Here is a 21,758-nt window from a genome sequence, read left to right on the forward strand (position 1 = left end):
AACCTTTCAGGATTTCTCTCCATATAATGGACTTCTATGATACCCCGAGTTTGAACTAACAAAATGCAGTTCAAAAGGGCTCTAAACCATCACAGCCGAGGAAGAAGGCTCTTAACAAGCAAAATGATCAGTTATTTTCTAAAACGAATAAACAAATTACAATTTATATACTTTTTTTTAGCTTCAAACGCTGATCTTGTCTAGCTCTGCGTGAACTCTGTGTTTTTTTTCTGATTCATGAAAGTTAGGGTATGTCAAAAACTCCAGTCTCATTTTCTCCTCCAACCTCAAAATCGTCCTACATCGCTGCAGAAGTACCGACCAGTGTTCACAAAGTGAACATGCAAAGAAGATTAAACACCCTTTACAAAAAAAACAGTAAAACTGCGATGTAGGACGATGAATTCTTTTTATGGCTGCAATGAATATATTACCTGCTGAATGATATTTAGAGCAGAAATGTATGTTGTGATGGACAAAAACATTGTTTAAGTGCATTTTTAAACAAATCTAGTACATTATAAAACATTGTGTAATTTCTCCTCACACATCTTTGATCCATGATTTAGTTGGCCACTCTGTAACATTAGTGATAAGATGAAAAACTTTGGTTACCAGTTACAGAAAAAAATAATACTTAATAGCAAATAGCTCACCTGGTCTAATATTTTTGGTAAAATAACAGGTCAGAACCAAATCAGCTTCCAATTTTTTTGTGTACATCAACTAGATTCCATTTTTAAATCAGTCACCACTGAACGAAACAAAAAAATATAGTAACTTTAGTATAGCAAGTTTTCAATACCTTTAACTGAGGATCTGAAAGTGTTCTCTTTTGTGTATGATATTACCATCATTGATCACTTACATCTTTACAGCCTATGATTCAAGATCTTGCAAAATTTTCATCAGTTTGATTACAAATATCTTTATCAATGCTAAATGATTACTGATAAGGAACAATGGATATATAAATACAAGCAGTTGCATATTAAAAACTAGCCGAAAGTTTGTGGATATGCTAGTTTTTTGTAGATTTATATATTCAAATATATAAACCCACTCATTTTATTCTTTTTTTTTCAGAAAAAAATATCACCAGTTTGAAAATACAAATCTACCACATAACTGGGAACAGCCAAAACAGGTTCAAAATGCATTTTACAAGATGAAAGAACAACATTTGTAATGAGGAAGGAATGTGAACGCTAATGAGAAATAGGCGACAAATGCAATAACTGGTCCATTCACAGAAGTACTGAATGTTGTGCAGATAAAAGTTGGCCAGCGCAAAACAAAACAAAACAACAAATCAGTTTATACAGATGTTGTTTCTGATGCTTCCAATTTTTTCTCAAAGGAAGTAGTCAGCCACAGGTCTCTTAGAGGGGATGCCTCTGGTGTCCTGAGGTGCAGCTTCAAATATGATAAACTCCTTCTGGAGATGCTCATCAAGTTCCAAAATGGCTGCCACATTACCACACCTGAGAAATAATTCAAAAGAATAAACTAAGTCATTCAAACCAGTTTATTTACATCTTAATAGTCACTGTTACACACAAGAGGTACTGGACCACTGTAAGACGAGAAGAAACACACCTGTAACAGTAGTTTGGAGCGGACCACACCGTTAACACGGTCTCATTGAAATGCCACTTGTAGCCCTCCATCACCAGCTGATGAGCTCTGCAGATCATGCTGATATCATTGGCAGCATTAAACTGTGCCACCACATCACTTCCAAACAGATATCCAGCTCCTCTGGGACTCACACCCCACCCCATGGTGTCTAGAGACAAGAAAAGAGAGCAACCAATCTTAGGCATTAACAACATAATATTGAAGGCCTTTCTTTAATGTCGTATGTCACATTAGTCTCTCGCACCTTCTGGGTCGGACCACAGCAGGTCACACATGGGTCCATCGTGAGGAACTTCCTGTTTTCGGTCAATAGTCCTGATCTGATCCAAAGTTTGAATAGATGGAGAAAGGCCACCATGCACACAAAATATCTGAGGAGCAAAAACCGTGATACTTTTATTCAGCAAGGGTGCATTAAATGTACATTCATACAACAGAGCTGTTGTTCCTTTGAACTTCTTGGTCAAAGATATATAGATATATTAACAGAAAGTGGAAAGATGCAGAATTATAAGAGGACCTACCTTGTCATCAACAACAGCAGAGAGGGACAAATAGTCAAAGATCTCTGTGCAGTACCTCCAGACTGTAACAGAGCCATATTTTCTTAGACACTCGTCATAAAAGCCATACACTTGCGTGATCTGCCTCGACTCGTGATTCCCTCTGATCAGCGTTATTCGGTCGGGGTATCGCACCTGAAGACATAAATATAAAGGACTATGAATAAGGGCAGACTACGGACTGTAGAACAGATTTAACACACACACATTAGTAACCAAACAAGATTAACTCCAGGACAGATACTACACCTTTAATGCTAGCAGCAGCAGAAAAGACTCCACACTGTAGAACCCTCTGTCCACAAAGTCTCCCATGAAGAGGTAGTTTGTCTCTGGGACTTCACCCCCCACCTAAAAACCCAGACGACAATTATAGAGTCAAACAGCACAGCACAATGCATTGTTGTTTTTTTAAAGAAACTTGATCTACCAGTCCATACAAGTTTGAAAGTAAAAGTATTGTAAATTTAACAAATGCCATATTGCATTCTCAATAGCTTACCCTAAATAGCTCCTTCAAATCATAAAACTGCCCGTGTATATCGCCACAGACCTGAAAAAAAAAGAGCTGGTTTCATAATCCTATAAAAGGTTATAAAAGGTCATTTATTCAGAAATACTCACTGTGACAGGAGAATCTACCCTCTGAACATTACTCTCTTCCACCAGAATCTCCCTATAAAGCAAAACACTTACAGCATTAGTAAAGTAGCTTTTGAACATTACTTCACAACAAGAAACTGTATAATGATATAAAACCTGAGAACAATCAGCACCTGTCATTTAGAGGCACATGGGTCGTGCATAGCGGAGTAAAACTAATAAGTAAAACAAATGCGTAATGAGATCTCTGGTCTCTCGAACACCGAAGCATTACCTCGCTTTGGCACACAGCGCCTTGACTTCATTCTCCTTGATAAGTTCACAGCGTCTGAGTTGCTCAATCTGTCTGTCCAAGTCAGTGACGTCGCCCATCATGACATGCATAGAAAAACTCCTTAGTGTGAGGCTGATGAAAACCCTGACTCTCACGGGCTCTCCAGTCCTCTGTTAGTCTCACAGAGACCACAAACACGCTCAGCCTCCCGAGAAATGAAGAGGCTATGAGGTTGTGCACATAATTACACACACCCAGATGATCCCGAAAGATGCCAAGATGAGAAAATAACTGTAAAACAGAGACACACACAATCAAAGAATCATCAGAAACAAAAACCTCAATCAGATACATGCTTAAGACTCACTCGAGAGAAATCTGCCAGTGAGTCTTTTAGTGTATCAGTGAGTTTAATAATAATAATAATAATAATAATCTCTTTTACAATAATAATTGCTATTAATGTTGTTTCAAATGTAAATATTAATATTAAATAATATCATATATATAATATAAAATAACCGTTATTTTTTATTAGGTGGTAAGATGTCGCATTAATTTTAAATTATAATCTCGGTGTCATTTTAAATATCATTACTAAAAATAATACAACAAATTAAACTGTTTTATTTTATTCACTTTCCTGGACGTAGCTTATCCAACCAGTTTTGACGACCCCCTTGCAATTGAGTTTTCAATAGAGTATATTACAATTGTATTGCAAAAAAATAAATGTTTAATACATGTTCAAAGCCTGGTTTACAAAAATCTAAAATAATAATAATAATACAAATACATTGGGGAAAAGCGGTTAGCGTGAATGCTAGTCATGCTGTACCACGCTTGAGTTTTCTGCTTTTAGGTCTAACATAAGCATTACATTTTACACGCTGAAATGTATTTATAAATACACATTACATACCTTGGGCTTTGGATTAAACTCGTTTAGGCATCCGTTGTATCTTTCATAGATGGTAAGTTGGGAAAGCGGCGTATATGCAAGTGTGAGCGTCACATCAACAACTGTAACGTTACAGCTTTCAAAATAAAGGCCTCCTTCACGACAGCAGATTATTAATTGCTCTTAAGAGGGGTAGTGGAAAAATCTTGATTTGACAGGAGATGCTAAGATAGTTATACTGCCTGTCATGACGTATTTTTTTTTAAGTGTTTAAACATTGAATGTGGGATATATGAGGCTATTAGTCGTAATCTATCCCTTTGTTAATTTCATTTAAAAAGACAATGTAACCACGCTAATGTAACCAAGAAACTAAGAAAGATCTGTTTGTTCTCGTGGACTCTTCCACTATTTTGAAACTGAATGTCGTCTGAAATAGTGAGTCGGCTCTGAGAGTCGACTCCTTTGAATGAATGATGTGATTCTGCTCCAGACCGAGAGCCGTTTTAAGACGGCTGTCAGCGTTGTCTGTCTGTCTGTTTGTTTGTTTGTTTAACTTTCTTAATAGGAGACAAAATAATAGTACTTCATGTGCTGACTTGTGTTGCTTTGCACAAACACACCAACAGAGTCAACACACGTGTGACAGGGTTAATATATATAACAATACAACTGTGTTGAAAGCTTCTGTTTTGCACGCTGTAATTTAGTTTTTATCTGTTATATTGCACACCATGTTACATTTTAGTTAAATGTTAGGTAAAAACTGTTAGCCTGAATGCACTGTAAGTCCCTTTGGATAAAAACGTCTGCTCAATGCATACATTTATTTAATTTATTTTGAGTATGATTTGTTTATAATAGTTGTAAATGTGTTTTGGATAGCGTACTACCCTGACAGCACATATCCTGAAACATCTATTTAATGTCTGCATTTTACATATGCAAGATGTAGTTTTTTAGAATGTCTGCACATCTATCAGATGTCTTTAAGATGTTTTATTTTTTAGAATGTATGTAAATCTGCTTTTTTTCTTTTCTTTTTTTCTAAGACGTTTATCAGATGTTTTTGCACAGCAGATGTTTCCCAGATAGTAAACATCTGGGTAATAATGTTCTGTAACAGGGTTTGATGTTTTTACCTAAATCCGATTTTTGGTTTTAATACTAAAAATAATGTAAAATTATGGTAATTCGTAAAGGTTTATGGAGCCTTTGACTAAACAATTTGAATTTGTGTAAATCTGAATTACATACAAGTGTAATTTAACAAAACTGATTATTACGTGGCATTTTATAGTGTTGAATGTTTTTTTTTAATGGTTTAGTTTAATTACTTCAAATCATTTAATTATAATTGTGCACACATTCCAGACAGACATATGTCAAAACATTGACAAATGTGTTTGAACCGAAAGAACCGGTTCTTTTTGCTGAGCTGAGCCAAATGATCCGGATCCCTAAAAAGATCCGGAATTCCCATCACTAGTTTGGAAAGCGCTTTTTCCTGTTTCGGAGTGTATGACGACCTGATGACGACACGGGGTGTAATTGGCCGAACCGGCGCGGCGAAAGACCTCCTTGATATTTGGCGCCATTTGTCGAAAACAATTCATTACACTAAAAACTGCATTATATTCGCTGCCAACATTAGATTCAAACGCACTTCTATTTACATTCCCACGTAAGGTGGGATTGGGGATCGATTATTTCCACATGTTATGTTATGTTTATTTATTTTTTTCGCCGTTTTTGGAGTCTGTATCGTTGTTTGGGGAAATGTGTAAGTAGGCTTACTGTTTACGTAAACTCGCAGTTCTCATATTTTATGCAGTGTACACTGCATATTTAGAGTATGTATCTACGTATCCATCGAGGAAGGAAAACAACCGGTGAGTGTCTGAAATGTTTATGCATCTTTTACAAACACATAATTGACAGGTAAACATTTAATATGTGCGATTATGGAGACGTCATTCATTCAGACTTCAACTGTAACTGTTCTATGCAGATTTTCAAATTTCAGAATGCGGCTTTGTTGTGTGTGCCTGCGTGTAAACTCGTTTAAAGTCCTTGGTTTTGTCTGTTAACTCTCTACAGATCTTTATTATTAGTTTTGGGGGTGAAACGATGGCTGGAGCCGTGGCTATGGCATCTGTCATTGAGGATTTTGAGGGTCAGGTATGTTTGACATAAAGCTGGTATGCTGATTTGACAAATTATTGATTTTCTATTTAGAGAACATTGTATGGTTTTCAGCAGTTGACATTATTGTTTTGTTTCTCCAGCCGTGTAAGAAATTGAGGAAGGATGGTAATGCACCATCTGTCAAAACTATTACTAACTACTTTATGCCCAAGCCGGTGGAGAAACCGTTCTCTCCACCACGGTCTAACAACATTAGGGACTACTTTAAGAGGACCTCGCCTGCACAAGAAATAAAAAGCTCCTTGCAACCTTCAGAGCAAGTTAGTCGTGAAATCGCTGGTAAACCTATAAGAGGACAGTGGCAGAAGCGAACCAGGAAGGCCAAAGACAGCAAGAAGTCCAAAGAGGAGGATGCACAGGTGGTCATAGATGACGTTGTCTTGATAGAAAGTCCCAGTGAATTGGCTGTAAAGGAAAGCAATACTGCTGTCCTTCCAGCTCAAAACTCTGATAAAGAATCCGATGCCAATGAGGCTGATCCAGATGTCGTGACGATTACGAATTCTGCAGAAAGTTCTGAACACAAATCCTCGTTAAAACAAAACAGGAGGAAAGACTGTGCAAACAGAAAATCTGCTGTGAGGAGAAACCGAGAGGCAAATGTTGGCTGTGAAGAAACTAAGGAATGTGTTGCTGATGCCCAAGAGTCTGTAAGTGCAGATAAGAAAAGCAGCACCATCACAATCTCATTTAAAGATTTCCTGCAGAATCAAAGTGAAGTGCATGAAGAGAGCAATGCGATTCCCAAGACTGACAGCGCTGACACATCAAGTGAAGGCAACCTCTGCAATGATCAGAGTGATTCTGCAGTCGGTCCTCTACAGGCGTCTCCACGAACTCTCACCATTCAAGCTGAGGTGCATCCCGTTTCCCCTGATCAACACGAGTCTGTCAAAGTTGCCAAGGAGTTAAAAGTCGCATCTATTTTTAGTAGAAATAAAAAAAGTCACTTAAAAGAGGACAAGAGTTTGTCTGATCCTACCCCGGAGGTTAAACCGGACGTATTGCCTGACCTCAAAAGGAAGTCTAACGTTGTTCTTCTTGAGGAAGATCTGGAACTCGATGTGGTGGAGTCCAGCCCCAGTCCTAAAAGCACTGAGGCAGAGAGAAAGCAGTTTATGAATGCCTTTAAGCAGCCTAGTCTTGATGGTTTCAAAAGCAAAACCAACAAGGGTCAGAGCAAGCAGATCCATGTTCACGAGAAAGTCCCGGAGGCAGCAGACAAAGAAGATGAAAAATCTCTCGAGAACAAAACTGAAGTGACCAGCTCGGAACAGCATGAAGAACAGACGAGCTGTCCTGGTGGCAAAAAGAAGCGAGTTCGTAAATCTGGGAAGAAGGGGCAAGCTAAGAAAGCTAAAGATGCACCAGCTGAAACTCCAAAACCTGAAGAAACTCCCAAAGAGGTCGGCAATGAGAGTAGCCCAGCTGATAATGACAACAGTGAAAAGGCTGTCAGAGAGCTGAGGAGGTCGACCAGAGAGCTTTCACGTAGACAGTCAGCCGCTGTGCTAAATACCACACCACAGAAGAAAGAGAGGCAAGAGGACACAGTAAAAGATGATGAGACCCAGAATACACCCTCTCTGGCCTCTACCCCAAAAGCTCAAAGGCCCAAAAAGGGCATTTATAGAGCTGAAATGCTCTGCCCACCAGACATGAAAGGCAGCCCTATCAGGTGAGCTTCACTTTTTCATTTCCTACTTTAATTGTTTCTTGTAAAGTACATGAGACAATAAATCATCAATTGTATTCAATAGGATAAGAATCACCAAAGTATTCCTGTCCTCTGCAACAAAATCGGGTGATTTTGAAATATCAAGTCCTCTCTCAACACAGGTAACTAACATTTATGTATGTTATAATACTTTTTTTTTTTCAAAATACTAACATTGTGTAAGTGTTGTGTATGTAAGTGTTTTTATGTAATTATTTTATAACAGATCTAAATTAAATTATATTTTATTAATAAAAGAAATTATTGTCATTAGCAGTTGTTTTGAAATGGAAGATTTCTCACAAAAATTCTTATTTGTTAGGAATTAAATGCAGTTAAAAAAAGAAAACAAGCTAGGAAGCTGGTGCAGAAAGCCAAAGCTCTTCAGCAAAGTAAAAAAGACACTAATAAGGAGAAAGATGCTGTACGACGGTCTACAAGAAGCAAAGAGTCTGTCATAAATTACTGTGAAGATGAGGTAAGATAGTGAATGTGTTAGAAGTGAACTGGTATAAATGTTTTATACTTACAGGAACTGCTGCTAAAACTGCGCAGGTTATTCTTTCATTTATACAATTTATATGTAATTTGTTAAGGATTCTGTAGTGTTTTTGGAGGACAGCAAAAGCACTCCAGTCACGTCACAGGAAAGTGACAAAAGCCAGAAAAAGTTTCGGAGTTTGAATGAAGTATTGGGTAAAAATAAAACATCCAAGACTCCTGCAGGTATGTTACACTGACACAAATGGGAAAAATTGAGTCAACACCTTCTTTAATATTATTTTTAAGAGTGAATTAATTAAATTTTTGTGCCAACATGGAAATTGCATTCAAGTCATTAAAAAATTCACTTTTTCAGCTTCTAAAGTGGAAAAAAAAGCTCAGAGACCGTCGATTGTCATCTCCATTTTTGATGACAGCAGGTATTGTGCTAATAATTACAGACAGTTATTGAATTGGAGAAATGCTTATTTCTTTCACTTCCACATCTGATAAATACCTTTCCCCACAAACTCAACCTTGTTAGTCAAGAGGCATCAGAGAATTCACAAGATGATGAACAGTTCAGATCAAGGAGAGAGTTTCTGAAGAGCGGCCTTCCGGAGTCTTTCAAAAAGCAGATCGCAAAGACAGCAGCCACTCGAGAGGCTTACAGTCAGGCCTGTGCTTCCTTCCAGGCAGTGCTTCATGTCCAGCAGAGGGCTGCAGGTGAGCTTACAGGTGTTCTCTAGATTGTGTTCTCTATTTGTGTGTATTTGAAACTAATATGCTCATTTCTGTTTATGTCAGATTGTTGTGTTTGGAGCCTCCAGTGGCCTACGAATCCCTTCCTGAGGTGTTTGAAGGAGTCAGATAATTTACCATCTGTACCACTGATGTCTTTGGAGAGTTCTTTAGATTATACTACATTTCCCGCTAAAAGAGCCTTTTGCCACCAGGTTGGTAATCTTTAAGTGAAAATGTTTAGATTTATGTGTTTTGCTTTTTTTTTTTTTTACCATTTACCAATACATTACGATTCAAAAGTTTGGGGTCAGTAAAATATTATTTTTTCTGAATGGAAATTTTTTTATTATTATTAATTAATGTTTTTATTTAGTAAGAAACTTTTTTATTTTGTCATTTAGATGTCCTGTTGTCGAAGATCTGAGTTTTCTGAGCCAATCAGGCAGCATCTTTTGGAGGAGATGAGAATCTCCAATCCCTCCTTCCCTCATCAACGCTTTTTTACGCGGTTTGTTAAGAAACGTGAGGACTACATCATCCAGGCATCTGCTTCAGGTGACAGAAAAATACAATTAAATTCATTTTTTTGTTTTGCTTGCAGTGAGATATTATTCTCAGGCATAAATGCATTCATAATATGAAACATCTATTCCAGAATGATTGACAGATTGTTTGTATATTTCTTTGGTTTATATGACTATCTGTAGAACCTGAAGATGAGTCTAAGGTGTCCTGCCCTGCTAAAGCATCTGATTGTGTCGGAAGGAAAAGGAAGCGTGTTGATGAAGGAAGGGCAACAGGCAAAGTGGGTAAAAAAACAAAGTCCAATCACACAGAAGGAGATGTCATAGTGATTGAAGAAAGTCCACCTTCAGGAGTTCAGGCAGCACAGAATGTCTCTGACACTGTGCCGTCTGGCAGAAGTCAAAGAGGTCGATCACTGAGACTAAAGCAAGAAGAGGCCAAGCCGGCAGTGTTGATCTCACCTGTGGGAAACCAGAGTGATGCTCTCATTATAATGGATCCCCCTGTCCCAGAGAGTTCAAGCACAGGAGGTGAAAATTAAATACCTTTTAAGACCATAGTTTGACACTCTGAAGAGTTTTCTTCCTCTCAAGCCTGTTTGAATTTTTTTTTTTACTTTACATTAATTGATTAGCATTAGTTGTACAACAAACATGATTTTACAGTGAACAAGAGTACAAAAGTTTTTTTTTTTTCTTATGATTCTCATCGAGGGTGCATTTATTTGATTGAAAATACAGAAAAATCTAATATTACATAGATATTACAATTTAACTTTTTTTTTTCTGATGGAATATTTTCTGAAATGTAATGTATTCCTCTGGCCAAGCTTTATTTTCAGCATTATTACTCCAGTCTTTAGTCACCTGATCCTTCAGAAATCACTCTAATATGATGATTTGCAGCTCTAGAAATGTTGCATATTATTACCAATATTGAAAACTAATGTGCTGTTTAATATTTCTGTGGAGACCTTGATCTGTTTTTTAGGATTATTTGATGAATAGAACATTCCAATTCCAGAATACAATTCCAGAACGATATCTGAAATAGATTTTGTAACATTATGAAAGTCTTTACTGTCACTGTTGATCAAATTAATGCATCCTTGCTGAATAAAACAATTGATTTATTGAAAAAAAAATCTTGCTGATCCCAAACCTTTGAATGGTAGAGTATTTATAACATGGTTGGTAGTCCATTATACCTCATGAGTTGAACCTAAAGTGCTATGAAATAATGTTTCTTAAACTTGTTTGCACTACATGTTTGTTTGTTGTAATGTGATTGTTCGTTTTCGTTTCTAGATCGAGTGAAAGAGGATGTGCTTTGGACAGAGAAATATCAGCCGCAGCACTCCAGTGAAGTAATTGGGAATATGGAGTCTGTCCGGAGGCTACACAGGTTATTATGCTGTCTAGTTTAAACAAAGATGGTGAATGATCCCAATCACTAATCAACATGTCAGTTAAGGAATATTCTTTTCTTTTTTTAATTTCTTTACATTTAATTTTGTTCATTACTGTTAGCTGGCTGAAAGAGTGGAAATTGAGAGCTGACCAGGAAGAGAAGAGGAAACAGCAGGAAAAGAAGCAAGAGGAGGACAGTAATGGTATATAAATACACTAAATAGCACAACACTAGCTAGGGGTGGGTGATAAGAAATTGTCGAATATGTAAGAAATTGAATGAAGTGTGTAAATAAAACATAGTTTTATTACTACATACTACATAGTTTTCACTATATCATTCAAACATGAACTGATTCTTTTTAAAGATCCAAAGGTGATTCAGTCAAGTCCAGTGAGTGATTAACTTTAAAGGGATCGTTCACCCAAAAATGAAAATGTATCTGCTTACCCCCAGGGCATCCAAGATGTAGGTGACTTTGTTTCTTCAGTAGAACTAAAATTATGATTTTTAAGTCAAACCGTTGCAGTCTATCAGTCTTCTAATGTAAGTGGACCATTAACACAACTAATTGAGATTGTAGATGGAGTGTCAATGGTCAGTTTGAGAGATAGGTGGCGCTAATGCACTCATAAGTCTCCGATCCGCAGTAAAGCAAGATGAAGATGCCTCATGAGCAGGCTGTGTTTTGAGGAAGGGCTCAGACAGTTCAGGCATTGCAGGGCATCAGAGGTAAAAAAAACTATAAATACAGGACATCAGAGGTAAAAACAAAAACAAAAAAACTATAAATACTGTTCAGTTTCTTGCACAGACCGATTGTTTTGTGTCTTTACATATCAATGTATCGTTACAAGCCAAAGGGTTTAATTTGGTTTTGTTTGTATGTTTTTTTTTTTAGTTTTTATTGTATGTTTTAGCAATAATTCCCATCCACGTACATTATATGACTAACAGACTTCAACAGTCTGAGCTAAAAATCTTGGTTTGTGTTCTACTGTAGAAACAAAGTCACCTACATCTTGGATGCCCTGGGTGTAAGTAAATAAAAATCTAATTTTCATTTTTGGGTGAACTATCCCTTTAATGAGGGGGAAAGTCGTGGCCTAGTAGTTAGAGAGTTTGACTCCTAACCCGTGGGTTCGAGTCTCGGGCCGGCAATACCACAACTGATGTGCCATTGAGCAAGGCACCGAACCCCAACTGCCCCCTGGGCGCCGCAGCATAAATAGCTGTCCACTGCTCCGGGTGTGTGTTCATTGCTGTGTGTGTGCACTTTGGATGGGTTAAATGCAGAGCATGAATTCTGAGTATGGGTCACCATACTTGGCTGTATGTCACGTCACTCACTCACTGACAGACAGCAGCAGGTTAATAAGGCTACTGGCCCTTTAAGACCAACTGCACAGATCCAATATACTGATACACAACACACAACTATTTACATTTATTGAACACTTAACCGACTGCGTTTATGCAAACACTCCACACAACAGGCATTTTGACCATTCAAGCACCAAAAAAAACTGTTTTTAGGATCACATGCTGTGTGAGAGAGGCTTTCAGTGCATGCGCTTCGGCTGTGTGTCAGTGAGCGCGAGCAGTGGATTGAGGTCTTTTTCACTGCTTATTGCGCTTAATAACTTTTATTAAACAATATGGAATTCCCAAATTTTTGATCTCATGCCGTCTGAGAGAGGCACTTTCTCAATGTGTGTGTCAGTCAGCGTGAGCACTGCGTTCACTTCTTTTTCTGTGCTTATTGCACTTAACTCTGAAGTTTGTCCCACTCTTTTTCTCATTCATGCATGTTTCCTTGTCCCTCCAAGGTGTATATAACTTTTAAGTAGCACTATGTTACGCAGATATATTTGCACTGAATACACAGTATAGCAAAATCTCTAACGATATACCCTTTATTCCACATTAACGATACATAAACCATCATACCGCCCAGCCCTATTACTAGCTGTTTTGCTTGCCATATTCAAAAATCCTTGTCTCAACTTTATTTCTATTCAGATTCCTGGCTCATAGGAGAAGGCCTGGATGACACAGAAGATCATTTGGGTAACACTCTTCTTATTACTGGACCCACTGGAGTGGGCAAGACTGCTGCAGTCTATGCCTGTGCACAAGAACTTGGATTCAAGGTGGGGTTCTTTTTTCAATTCACTAAACTATTTTGGGATTGTCTACTAGTGTTGTTTTAAAAAGGAAAGTATTTCTACCAACACTGTTGGTGTTTTTTCTCAAGGTGTTTGAGGTGAACTCCTCGTCCCAAAGGAGTGGTCGTCAGATCTTATCCCAGCTGAAGGAAGCCACTCAGTCCCACCAGGTGGACATCCAGGGTGTCAACGCTCAAAAACCATCATATTTCAGCAGTTATAGCAGCAACAGCACCACCATCAAAGCCAGCACCTCTCCCAGTATGAATTTTTTTTTCGTCCTTGATGATTACAGAACAATTTATACTGTGCATGAATTTTGTTTAGTTCTCAGTATCTCTTCCAATCACAGGGAAGTTGAACTCCCCCAGAAGGGTTGTATCGTCGCCCAGAAAACCTCCTCTGTCCGCTCGAATTGCTCCACCCAGAAAAGGAGGCTTGGCTCCGACATCTCTAGCCAGTTTCTTCAGAGCAGGTAGAAGGTCCACTGGCAAAGATGCAAACAGTCAAGACAAGAAAACGCAACCTGGTACAAAATTGTTTTCATGCTTCACGTTTGAGACCTTTCTATGGCATTTAATGTTAATTTAGTACTCAAGTAACATTTCCTATTATTATCAATGTTGAAAAATGATTCTGCTTAAAGATTTTTCTTTTTTCCCCACTGTATTCTATGATGAATATAATTTAACAGTATTGATGAACATGTATTTATTTATTTATTTATTTTATGTAGGAAATTTTTCAAGTTTCATGTTTGAGACCTTTATATGGCATCTATCGTTTTCTTTTCATCTTAAAAGCAGGTCGGAAAAAGTCAGCTGAAGCAAAAGAGGCTGACAGAAAAGAGTGCCCCAGTGGAACGTCAGCGGGCACCAAGATCTCAGCTGAAGACCAGGACAAGAGGACTGCCACATCACTCATCTTATTCGAGGAGGTGGACGTCATATTTGATGATGACTCTGGATTTTTGGCTGCAATTAAAAACTTCATGTCTACAACTAAGAGACCAGTTATTCTAACAACCAGTGGTGAGTTGGCAGTGAACAGAAAGTTATAGTGTGTGTGATATCTGAATGAGTCATCATGAGACTTTTTTTGCTCAGATTCAAACTTTGTTGCTACATTTGATGGGTGCTTTGAGGAAATCAATTTCAAATCTCCTCCAGCAGTAAGCACACTTAGATTATTTTCTCTTTTGCCAAAAAAAATAGTTTCTCTTGTGTTGTGTCTGGTTTGTGACCGTCAACACGTTGGACTTTTCCAGGGGGATGTGTCCAGTTATCTCCAGCTGCTGTGTCTGGCAGAAAACATGAGAACAGACACCAAGGACCTGTCCTGTCTGCTGGACTGGAACAGGTGTGATGTTCGTCAAAGCCTCATGCACCTGCAGTTCTGGGCCTGCAGTGGAGGTGGACTCCAGGTGCATCGGCCTTTGTTTTCCTCAGGTAAAGATATAATTGACTGGAAAAAGTTCACTGAGAGCTCCTGGTTGAATATCATAATATGGGAATATACTAATCAAAAACTACTTGTTTCACACTGTAGAGCTCAAAGGGGACATCAAGAGTGACATTCAGCATCAGTCTGTCAAAGCTGAGAATGTAAATGAGCATGAAGTACCACCCTGCCACACTGCATGCACAGAGTGTTTGCTGGGGATCCCAAATATGCAGACAGAAAATATTGCAGATTTGCTGCTAAAGGTGAGTGATTCTCACCTATAATATAAAAGCACTAATGGTATTTATATATAAAAAAAGAAAGAAATTAATACTTCTATTCAGCTGGGATTCATAAAATCAAACACGACCGTAAAAATGTTTGTAATGTTACAAAGGATTTCAATTTTAAATAAATGCATTTTTGAACTTTGCTTTTTAAAGAATTCTGAAAAGAAAAAAAAATCAGTTTCCACAAAAATATTAAATGGTTTTCAAAACTAATAGTATTATAAAATGTTTCTCGAGCACCAAATCAGCATATAAGAATGATTTTTGAAGGATGCGACACTGAAGACTGAAGTAATGGCCATAACAGAAGTAAATTAAATTTTTAAATATATTAAAATATAATTTTATGTTGTAATAGTGTTCCATAATATTAATATTTTTACTGTGTTTTTGATCAAATAAATGCAGCCTTGGTGAATATAAAAGACTTATTTCCAAAACATAAAAAAATTTATGAACAAGCTGTTCCTGCATTGAAACGGGGCATTAGGAATTAATCAGTCAAGAGGTGTGGGAACTGTGTGGTGAAAGAAATTAATTTAACCATTTGAGATTTAGGAATATATTGTATGGGAATTACAGTTAAAGCCCCTAGAGAGACTACTATGCTCAATGAAGCCCAGGATTCAAATCTGAAGTTCAGTTGATAGGTTTTATTGGATTCAGAGAAAAGGAGTAAAAGTAGCCAGCCTCAAACTAACTTACAATACAGACACTAGGGCTGGGTGATATAGCTTAAAAAAAATGTATCCCAATATAATGTTTCATATCATTCGGTAGATAATTATTTATTATTATTTTTTTTTTATATATAACCTTTCTTAAACAAAGAACAGTAGAAAAAGATTGAAATTGAATCACTGTATGCATAAGGCAAACAGCAACTTATTTTAGTTTTAACAATCAAACACAAAATAAAATTGAAACAATTAGCTCCTTTCTTATATAAACAAAATGCAGTTTTTGCATTTGAATACAAATTTTAATTTTAAAATCAACTGATATTGTTTTTTTTTTATTATTCACAGTCAGGCACTGCTCATTTCAGCATGTGTTTGTGTGTTCTGTTGGCTGTCTGCTTGTCACTCATAACGTGCCTTTAAATGAAAAAAACGTGAAAACTATCATGTGCTACATCGAACATTTATTCTATCGTTATCAATGATGGTGTGCCGTCTATAAATACCAATACAGTTTTATCGCCCAGGCCTAACAGAAACACTAGCACATATAGTCATATGGATGATCTGTTGATGTCATTTCCACAGGTTCTGATAGGTACAGATTATTCTAGCAACATCCAACATGGTGATCTTTTCTCAAAGTCATTATCTTGGAGACACTATGTTCTATTCAAAAGCAATTATTTTAAGGGTTGTAGGACTCATAGGGTTTGTGAGGGCAATTCTCATCTAGGCAACTGAAAAAAACAAAACAAAAACAATATTTGTACAGGAATTTGTTCCTGATCGATCTATTCATATCTTACAGCATGAGTCTTCAGTACCAGACAGCATTAAGTGCTGGGATCTTCTCTCAGAGGTCCATAGAAGGGGAGTGAATCTTCTCTACTCGAATATGGAGAGTCTTCTTCCTCTGCCAACTCGTCTTTTACCACAGTCCACACTCATATCACAACCAACACCAAACCCACAGTCTCATCCTGAGCCATTACCTCAGACAGTGAGGTTGGAAGATTTGGAAGAGCCCTCTGATGATGGTAGTCCCCTTAAACTGTCCTCAAGAATGAGGGGGCGGAAAAAGTTGGGCATGAGCAATAAAGACATTTTCCAGTCTGATTCAGAGTCAGAGGATGACTTCCTCTCACTGCCAAAAACCAGCCGAGACCCTGCTCAAAGCACTAATTCGGATCCAGCTAATGTGTCTGTGAATGTGTCCGAAGCTGTGCTGATGAAACCAAGGCCTATTATGTTATCTGAAGCTGAAAGGAAGAAGAGCAAGCCAGTGATGCAGTGCCTAAGCAGTTTAGCAGAATACATGGACCACATGTCCTTCATGGACTCCTCACTGCACCACCAGCGGCTGCAGACGGAGGGTTCCTGCAGACCACAGGACTTTGTCTGGACTGGTGCAGAGGTAAAGAGTGGGATGACCGATGACATTCGGTTAGAGTGTGTCAGCCAAGTAAACAGTGTGAATGTCAATGAAATCTATGCTGCATTTGGGCATTTGAGTTTTAAGAAGTGCAAGGCTGTTGTCTCCGAAGCCTGGGACAGGGCACAGCACCTGGAGGAGGAGATCAGAGGAGAGGCAGAGGAGGAGCTCACCCTCCCTGTGGCTCCACACAAAGATGGCTTCAGCCTCACTCAAACTACACCTTGTGACCCAAGGTGAGAATTCTTTTTTTGAAATTGAAATGTTTTTTTGTTTATACCCCATATAATCCAACCTTTTCATATTAATGCATATATATATATATATACAGTACTGTGTAAAAATCTTAGGCCACTAGTATTAGTGAAAAACATGAAAACTGGGAGGCTTGTGACTGTCCCATAAACTGCCAAGTAAGTTACAGTGTCAAGGTCCAGAAAAGTATAAAAAGCATCATCAGAATAGTCCATCTGCCATCAGTGGTTCAACCATAACGTTATAAAGTGACGAGATTACTTTTTGTAAGTGAAGAAAACACAAGTAATGACTTTATTCAACGATTCTTTTGTCAACAGTCTCCTCTGTGTCTCTCCATAATATCACCATATGCGCTTCTGTGTCAGCTGTGCCACAAGGGTGTGCTCTTTTCTTTCAAATCAAAGCATGAATACACACAGAAACAGCGCATCCTTGTGGTGCGGAGGACACAGAATAGCATAGGCAGTTTGAGTGATGTGGGGAGACACGTAGGCCCTGTCCCAAATGGAACACTTCATGTGCACTCTAAGTCTTGTGGACTTATAATGGCCACCATGTGCGAGTGTCTGTTAAGTCCACGAGACCGTAGGGTGTCCCATTCGTCAATTTAGCATTCAAAACGGTGCTCGTGAGCGCCCCGCTATGAGGCCGTTATGGGCCCTCGATTACGTCATGAAAGTAAGAACTCAGAGGAAGACCGCTTTAGAGTGCCATTTGGAACAGGGCCAGAGGAGACCGTTGACAAAGGAATTGTTGTTGAAAGTCATTATTTTTAATTTTTTTTCACTTACAAACAGTATTCTCGTAGCTTCATAACGTTACCGTTGAACCACTGATGGCAGATGGACTATTCTGACCACATCTTTCATACTTTCCTGGACCTTGACAGTGTGTTACTTGGCAGTCTATTGGACAGTCTCAAGCCTCCCTGTTTTCATCCAAGCCGAACAAAGCTTTTACAGGTTTGGAGCGACATGGGGACATTTGTGATTAATGACAAAATTATAATTTTGGGATGGAGTAACCTTGAAGGAGGTTTTCTTATGTGGGTAAATTGTGCCAAAAAAGAGATTTATTTCACACTGAAAAGTAAAAAATGATTAAATGTCCATGAGAAATATTCAAAACTAATGTAATTGCAAAGTTAAATCATGACCACTAGACAGCGAAATGCTCATTAACAATTATATATCACTTATAAATGATTAAATACAAAAATAATTGTAGTTATTAAGATTGGTGTGGTTTTGAATAGGCAAAATATGGCAACATTATCAACTTGCATTATTATACACACACTGTATGTATGTGTACATTAGGGCTGTGCGATATGGACAAAAAAAACCTATCACGATTTTTTGATAAATTTTGCGATTTTCGATTTTAATCACGATTTTGACACACACACAGGCATGCTTTACAGTCATAAATGCATTCAGTATAAATGTGAAACATATTTCCAAAGGAAAACCAATGAGAGCTTTATCAAAAAGTTGTAACGTCTCTAGAACAGACTAAAGTCAAAATAATCACTAAGTAAAGATGTCAAACAAAATCTAGACATATGGCAAAAAATTATAATAAAAAAATAAAATAAAACCCGTGTTCAGGGAAGGTTTTTTTTTTTTTGTTGTGCATTTTGTTTTGCACAATATATTTATTGCCCAAGGTTCACACGTACTCCGTCTGCAGTGCGTATACAGTAAGTTATGTGTACGCGGTTCAGAAGCAGCAACGAGAGCGCATTATTGTAATGCGAAAGCACATTAAAATAATGCAGATAGACGCAGACGCACGCAGATTTCCTTTGCTCTGTTAACAAAACCAGATGCGCGTGCTCAGATCATAGACCGTATAAGGCTCAGATACACGCGGCCTTACGTGTCTCCTCTCACTCAACCTGTGTCCTGTGCACTCACAACTCTCTCTGTGCTCATGCGCAAGATATTAAATCTTTTCGCACCTTTCTATTTATAACCTTTTCTGTTCTCATCTTTTACCGTGTGCAGTGTGAACGTTCTGATCCGTTAACATGGGCTCGAAAAAAAAAAGGCTACGCATCACAGACAGAGTGTGTGAACCTGGAGTTAGGCATATGCCCAGTCTGCTCTGTTCTCGTGCTCCACTTAGGTGCGCTGCATCCTGATTGGTTCAGATAACATACTGCGGGAGGTCGGGGCTGCGGAAAATCGTGCTATAAAGTGATTTAGAAATCGCGCACCCTCAAATCGCGATTTTATTTCGATTTCGATTAATCGCACAGCCCTAGTGTACATATATTGCATGGTGCAAATGATCTTTGAATCAGACATTTACAAAGGGTCAAATCAGACCTATTAAAACATTTTAAACCTGTGCTCTTAAACCTGCAAGTTCAAGGCAAGGAACACAGAATTAGTGTAATATTTAAAAGTGCTAACTAAACTAAAAAGTGCTTTTTTATGTCACTAGCAAAATCCTTGCAAATATAAAACAAATGTTCAATTATATCCATTACCCATCCATAGTCTCATTGTTTTAGATTATACTGTCTCTTCGTCCTGTGTGGTGGTGGTTTATACACAACGTAGTGTAAAATAAAACGTAATCTTGTGCTCATTTTGTTTCGTACAGGGTGATGGAGAGGAGAATTGAGGTGATGAGGTCGGTGCTCTCCTCCAGATCAGCTGTGATGCTTGGAAACCAGGCAGCAGCTGCTTTGGACTACCTGCCCTCTATACGCACCATCTGCAGGTCAGAGAGACTGAAGGAGCAGGGAAAGATCAAACGCAGGTGAGAGTCCAGAGGACCATCCTATATTAATGTATTAATATGATCAAGCTGTTCCTGCATCTGAAATGGCCTTTAGGGCTTGATCAGTTAAGAGGTGTGGCAAGCAAAATTAATTGAATCATTTGACTTAGAGATAGTCTGGTTTACACTCTTAACCACCTTATGAGCCTGAAATGTTCATAGATGTATTATCGGTAAAAACAAATTAATTTTTCTGTAATGTTCTCCTAATAACTTCTAAAGCACACCCTTGTTGGTGAACTATATATTTTGTTATGCACCCAAAATGAGATCACTTCCAGTTATTCAGATGCCACACAGAGTTTGAACAGTGATCAGGGAAATTCCCTTTCCACTGTTGGCACAATTCACTAGTTAAGACTGCACACACTATAGTTACATTAGACAAACAAGTCACAACAAAAACAACTGTTAGTAATTTCATAAATATTGCATGTCATAAATGTGTTCAGTACCTGATGCATGTTTCTCCACTGTGCTGTTGTCAAGTGAAAATGCAAATGCAACTTACTCACACCCTGATGAAGGCATGTAGCCGCAACGCGTAGGTGTACCTCTCACCATTTTAAAAAAAAAGCAAGCCAAGAATGTAATAAAGGCTTTTTAATTTTTTCACTGAGATATTCGAGTGCCTTGGAGTTCTTGTCTTCAGAGATTTACTATCCCACAACCAAAGAGCACCGAGACTTTATACCCCATGCAGCACTTTTGTTTTTGCATTACTTTGCAAATGCAACTTAGTCACAATTCATGGGTCTATTAAAAGCAAAATGCAGTGGAGGGACAGGATGTGGCTTTGCAAAGCTTAAATATGATGTGGTCAAAAATTAAACGATGATTTATTCTTATTCATGTTAGAGTCTTTTGCATTTTGTCACCCACCATCTAGTTTGTTTGAAATGCACACATTCACTTGCCTTGTAGTGCCAAAACTAATTTAAAGCTCTATGTTTGACTTAAAATAATCATAGTGTTGTGTTTTTTGTTTTTTCCCTTGTACAGGTTCTTGCACTATTTGGACTGTATACACTTCAGTCTTCCTAAAAGCACAGTGGAGTTGCTGGCTTCAGAGTTCCCTTAAATTACACACATTTTTAAGCAGTCTCGTAAGGACTGCTGGTGATATGCATTTGTACAGTAATATATACTCAGATGGAGTGTGGTTTTATGTTGTGTGGGACAGCACATGTTTGTATTGATGTTTTACGTTAGCTGTTTTTATGAAGATCACTTGTTTTGTACTTTGTCATGCATCTTCCGAAATGTTTTATGAAGTAATAAATTTGAATTTGTTGTTTGCCAGCATACATGTTTTCCTCAGAATGTGTATGTAAATTGCAAGAACTCTGTGAACATGATGGTGCCATTTGAATCTTTGCAGTTTGTGTTTAAATTGTGCCCTAAATCCTTCAAATGAATCACCTTTGCATGATGTGGGAAGGTACATTAAACAGACCTTGTTTGTACGTGAAAACCTCATGTCATGAAGCGCACTTCTCATTTCCACGTCTCCTAAATGGTCTGGTTTTAGTCCACTTAAATCACTGCATACCTGTTAAACCAGTAAATGCAACATTTTGTTATGTATGCAGTTTCGGTATGTGAATGGAGGAGTTAATTAA

At 37.9% G+C, this 21,758-nt stretch overlaps 2 protein-coding genes across 4 annotated transcripts; one reads left to right on the top strand and one right to left on the bottom strand.

Moving 5' to 3' along the window:
* Positions 1-1,022: 1,022 nt before the first annotated feature.
* LOC132149059 (serine/threonine-protein phosphatase 4 catalytic subunit B-like) lies at positions 1,023-4,160 on the bottom strand. Its single transcript, XM_059557967.1, has 9 exons — positions 4,004-4,160; positions 3,082-3,372; positions 2,829-2,880; positions 2,707-2,757; positions 2,454-2,555; positions 2,166-2,339; positions 1,886-2,012; positions 1,600-1,789; positions 1,023-1,484 (listed from the first exon to the last, which is right to left on the bottom strand). The coding sequence occupies exons 2-9, from the start codon at positions 3,189-3,191 to the stop codon at positions 1,355-1,357; spliced, it is 936 nt and encodes a 311-aa protein (XP_059413950.1). The 5' UTR covers positions 3,192-3,372; positions 4,004-4,160; the 3' UTR covers positions 1,023-1,354.
* Positions 4,161-5,525: 1,365 nt separating this feature from the next.
* Positions 5,526-21,441, top strand: LOC132149060 (ATPase family AAA domain-containing protein 5-like). Of its 3 annotated transcripts, none has more exons than XM_059557968.1 (23): positions 5,526-5,874; positions 6,083-6,163; positions 6,271-7,868; positions 7,951-8,029; positions 8,230-8,385; positions 8,504-8,633; positions 8,767-8,830; positions 8,935-9,116; positions 9,198-9,346; positions 9,536-9,689; positions 9,842-10,189; positions 10,967-11,063; positions 11,189-11,271; positions 13,092-13,222; positions 13,327-13,498; positions 13,590-13,766; positions 14,032-14,268; positions 14,344-14,408; positions 14,505-14,685; positions 14,786-14,943; positions 16,462-17,321; positions 19,957-20,115; positions 21,139-21,441. In XM_059557968.1, exons 2-23 carry the CDS (start codon positions 6,113-6,115, stop codon positions 21,215-21,217), a joined length of 5,310 nt encoding a protein of 1,769 aa, XP_059413951.1. In that variant the 5' UTR covers positions 5,526-5,874; positions 6,083-6,112; the 3' UTR covers positions 21,218-21,441. The 3 variants fall into 3 exon arrangements, with proteins under 3 accessions (XP_059413951.1, XP_059413952.1, XP_059413953.1); XM_059557969.1 differs by having other exon boundaries at positions 14,041-14,268; XM_059557970.1 differs by having other exon boundaries at positions 14,044-14,268.
* The last annotated feature ends 317 nt before the right edge of the window (positions 21,442-21,758 follow it).

Source organism: Carassius carassius, chromosome 9 (assembly GCF_963082965.1).
Source record: "Carassius carassius chromosome 9, fCarCar2.1, whole genome shotgun sequence".
NCBI classification, from domain to species: domain Eukaryota; kingdom Metazoa; phylum Chordata; class Actinopteri; order Cypriniformes; family Cyprinidae; genus Carassius; species Carassius carassius.

What these genes read in the sequence shown, in the direction of transcription:
- LOC132149059 (XM_059557967.1), bottom strand. Translation starts at nt 3,191, where the DNA reads ATGCATGTCATGATGGGCGACGTCACTGACTTGGACAGACAGATTGAG. An exon ending in GCGCTGTGTGCCAAAGCGAG is followed by an intron (nt 2,881 to 3,081) that starts GTAATGCTTCGG and finishes TTTGCTTTATAG; the next exon opens with GGAGATTCTGGTGGAAGAGA. An exon ending in TGCTGCTGCTAGCATTAAAG is followed by an intron (nt 2,340 to 2,453) that starts GTGTAGTATCTG and finishes TTATGTCTTCAG; the next exon opens with GTGCGATACCCCGACCGAAT.
- LOC132149060 (XM_059557968.1), top strand. Translation starts at nt 6,113, where the DNA reads ATGGCTGGAGCCGTGGCTATGGCATCTGTCATTGAGGATTTTGAGGGT. An exon ending in AACATCCAAGACTCCTGCAG is followed by an intron (nt 8,634 to 8,766) that starts GTATGTTACACT and finishes TCACTTTTTCAG; the next exon opens with CTTCTAAAGTGGAAAAAAAA. An exon ending in TCTGTCCGGAGGCTACACAG is followed by an intron (nt 11,064 to 11,188) that starts GTTATTATGCTG and finishes CATTACTGTTAG; the next exon opens with CTGGCTGAAAGAGTGGAAAT.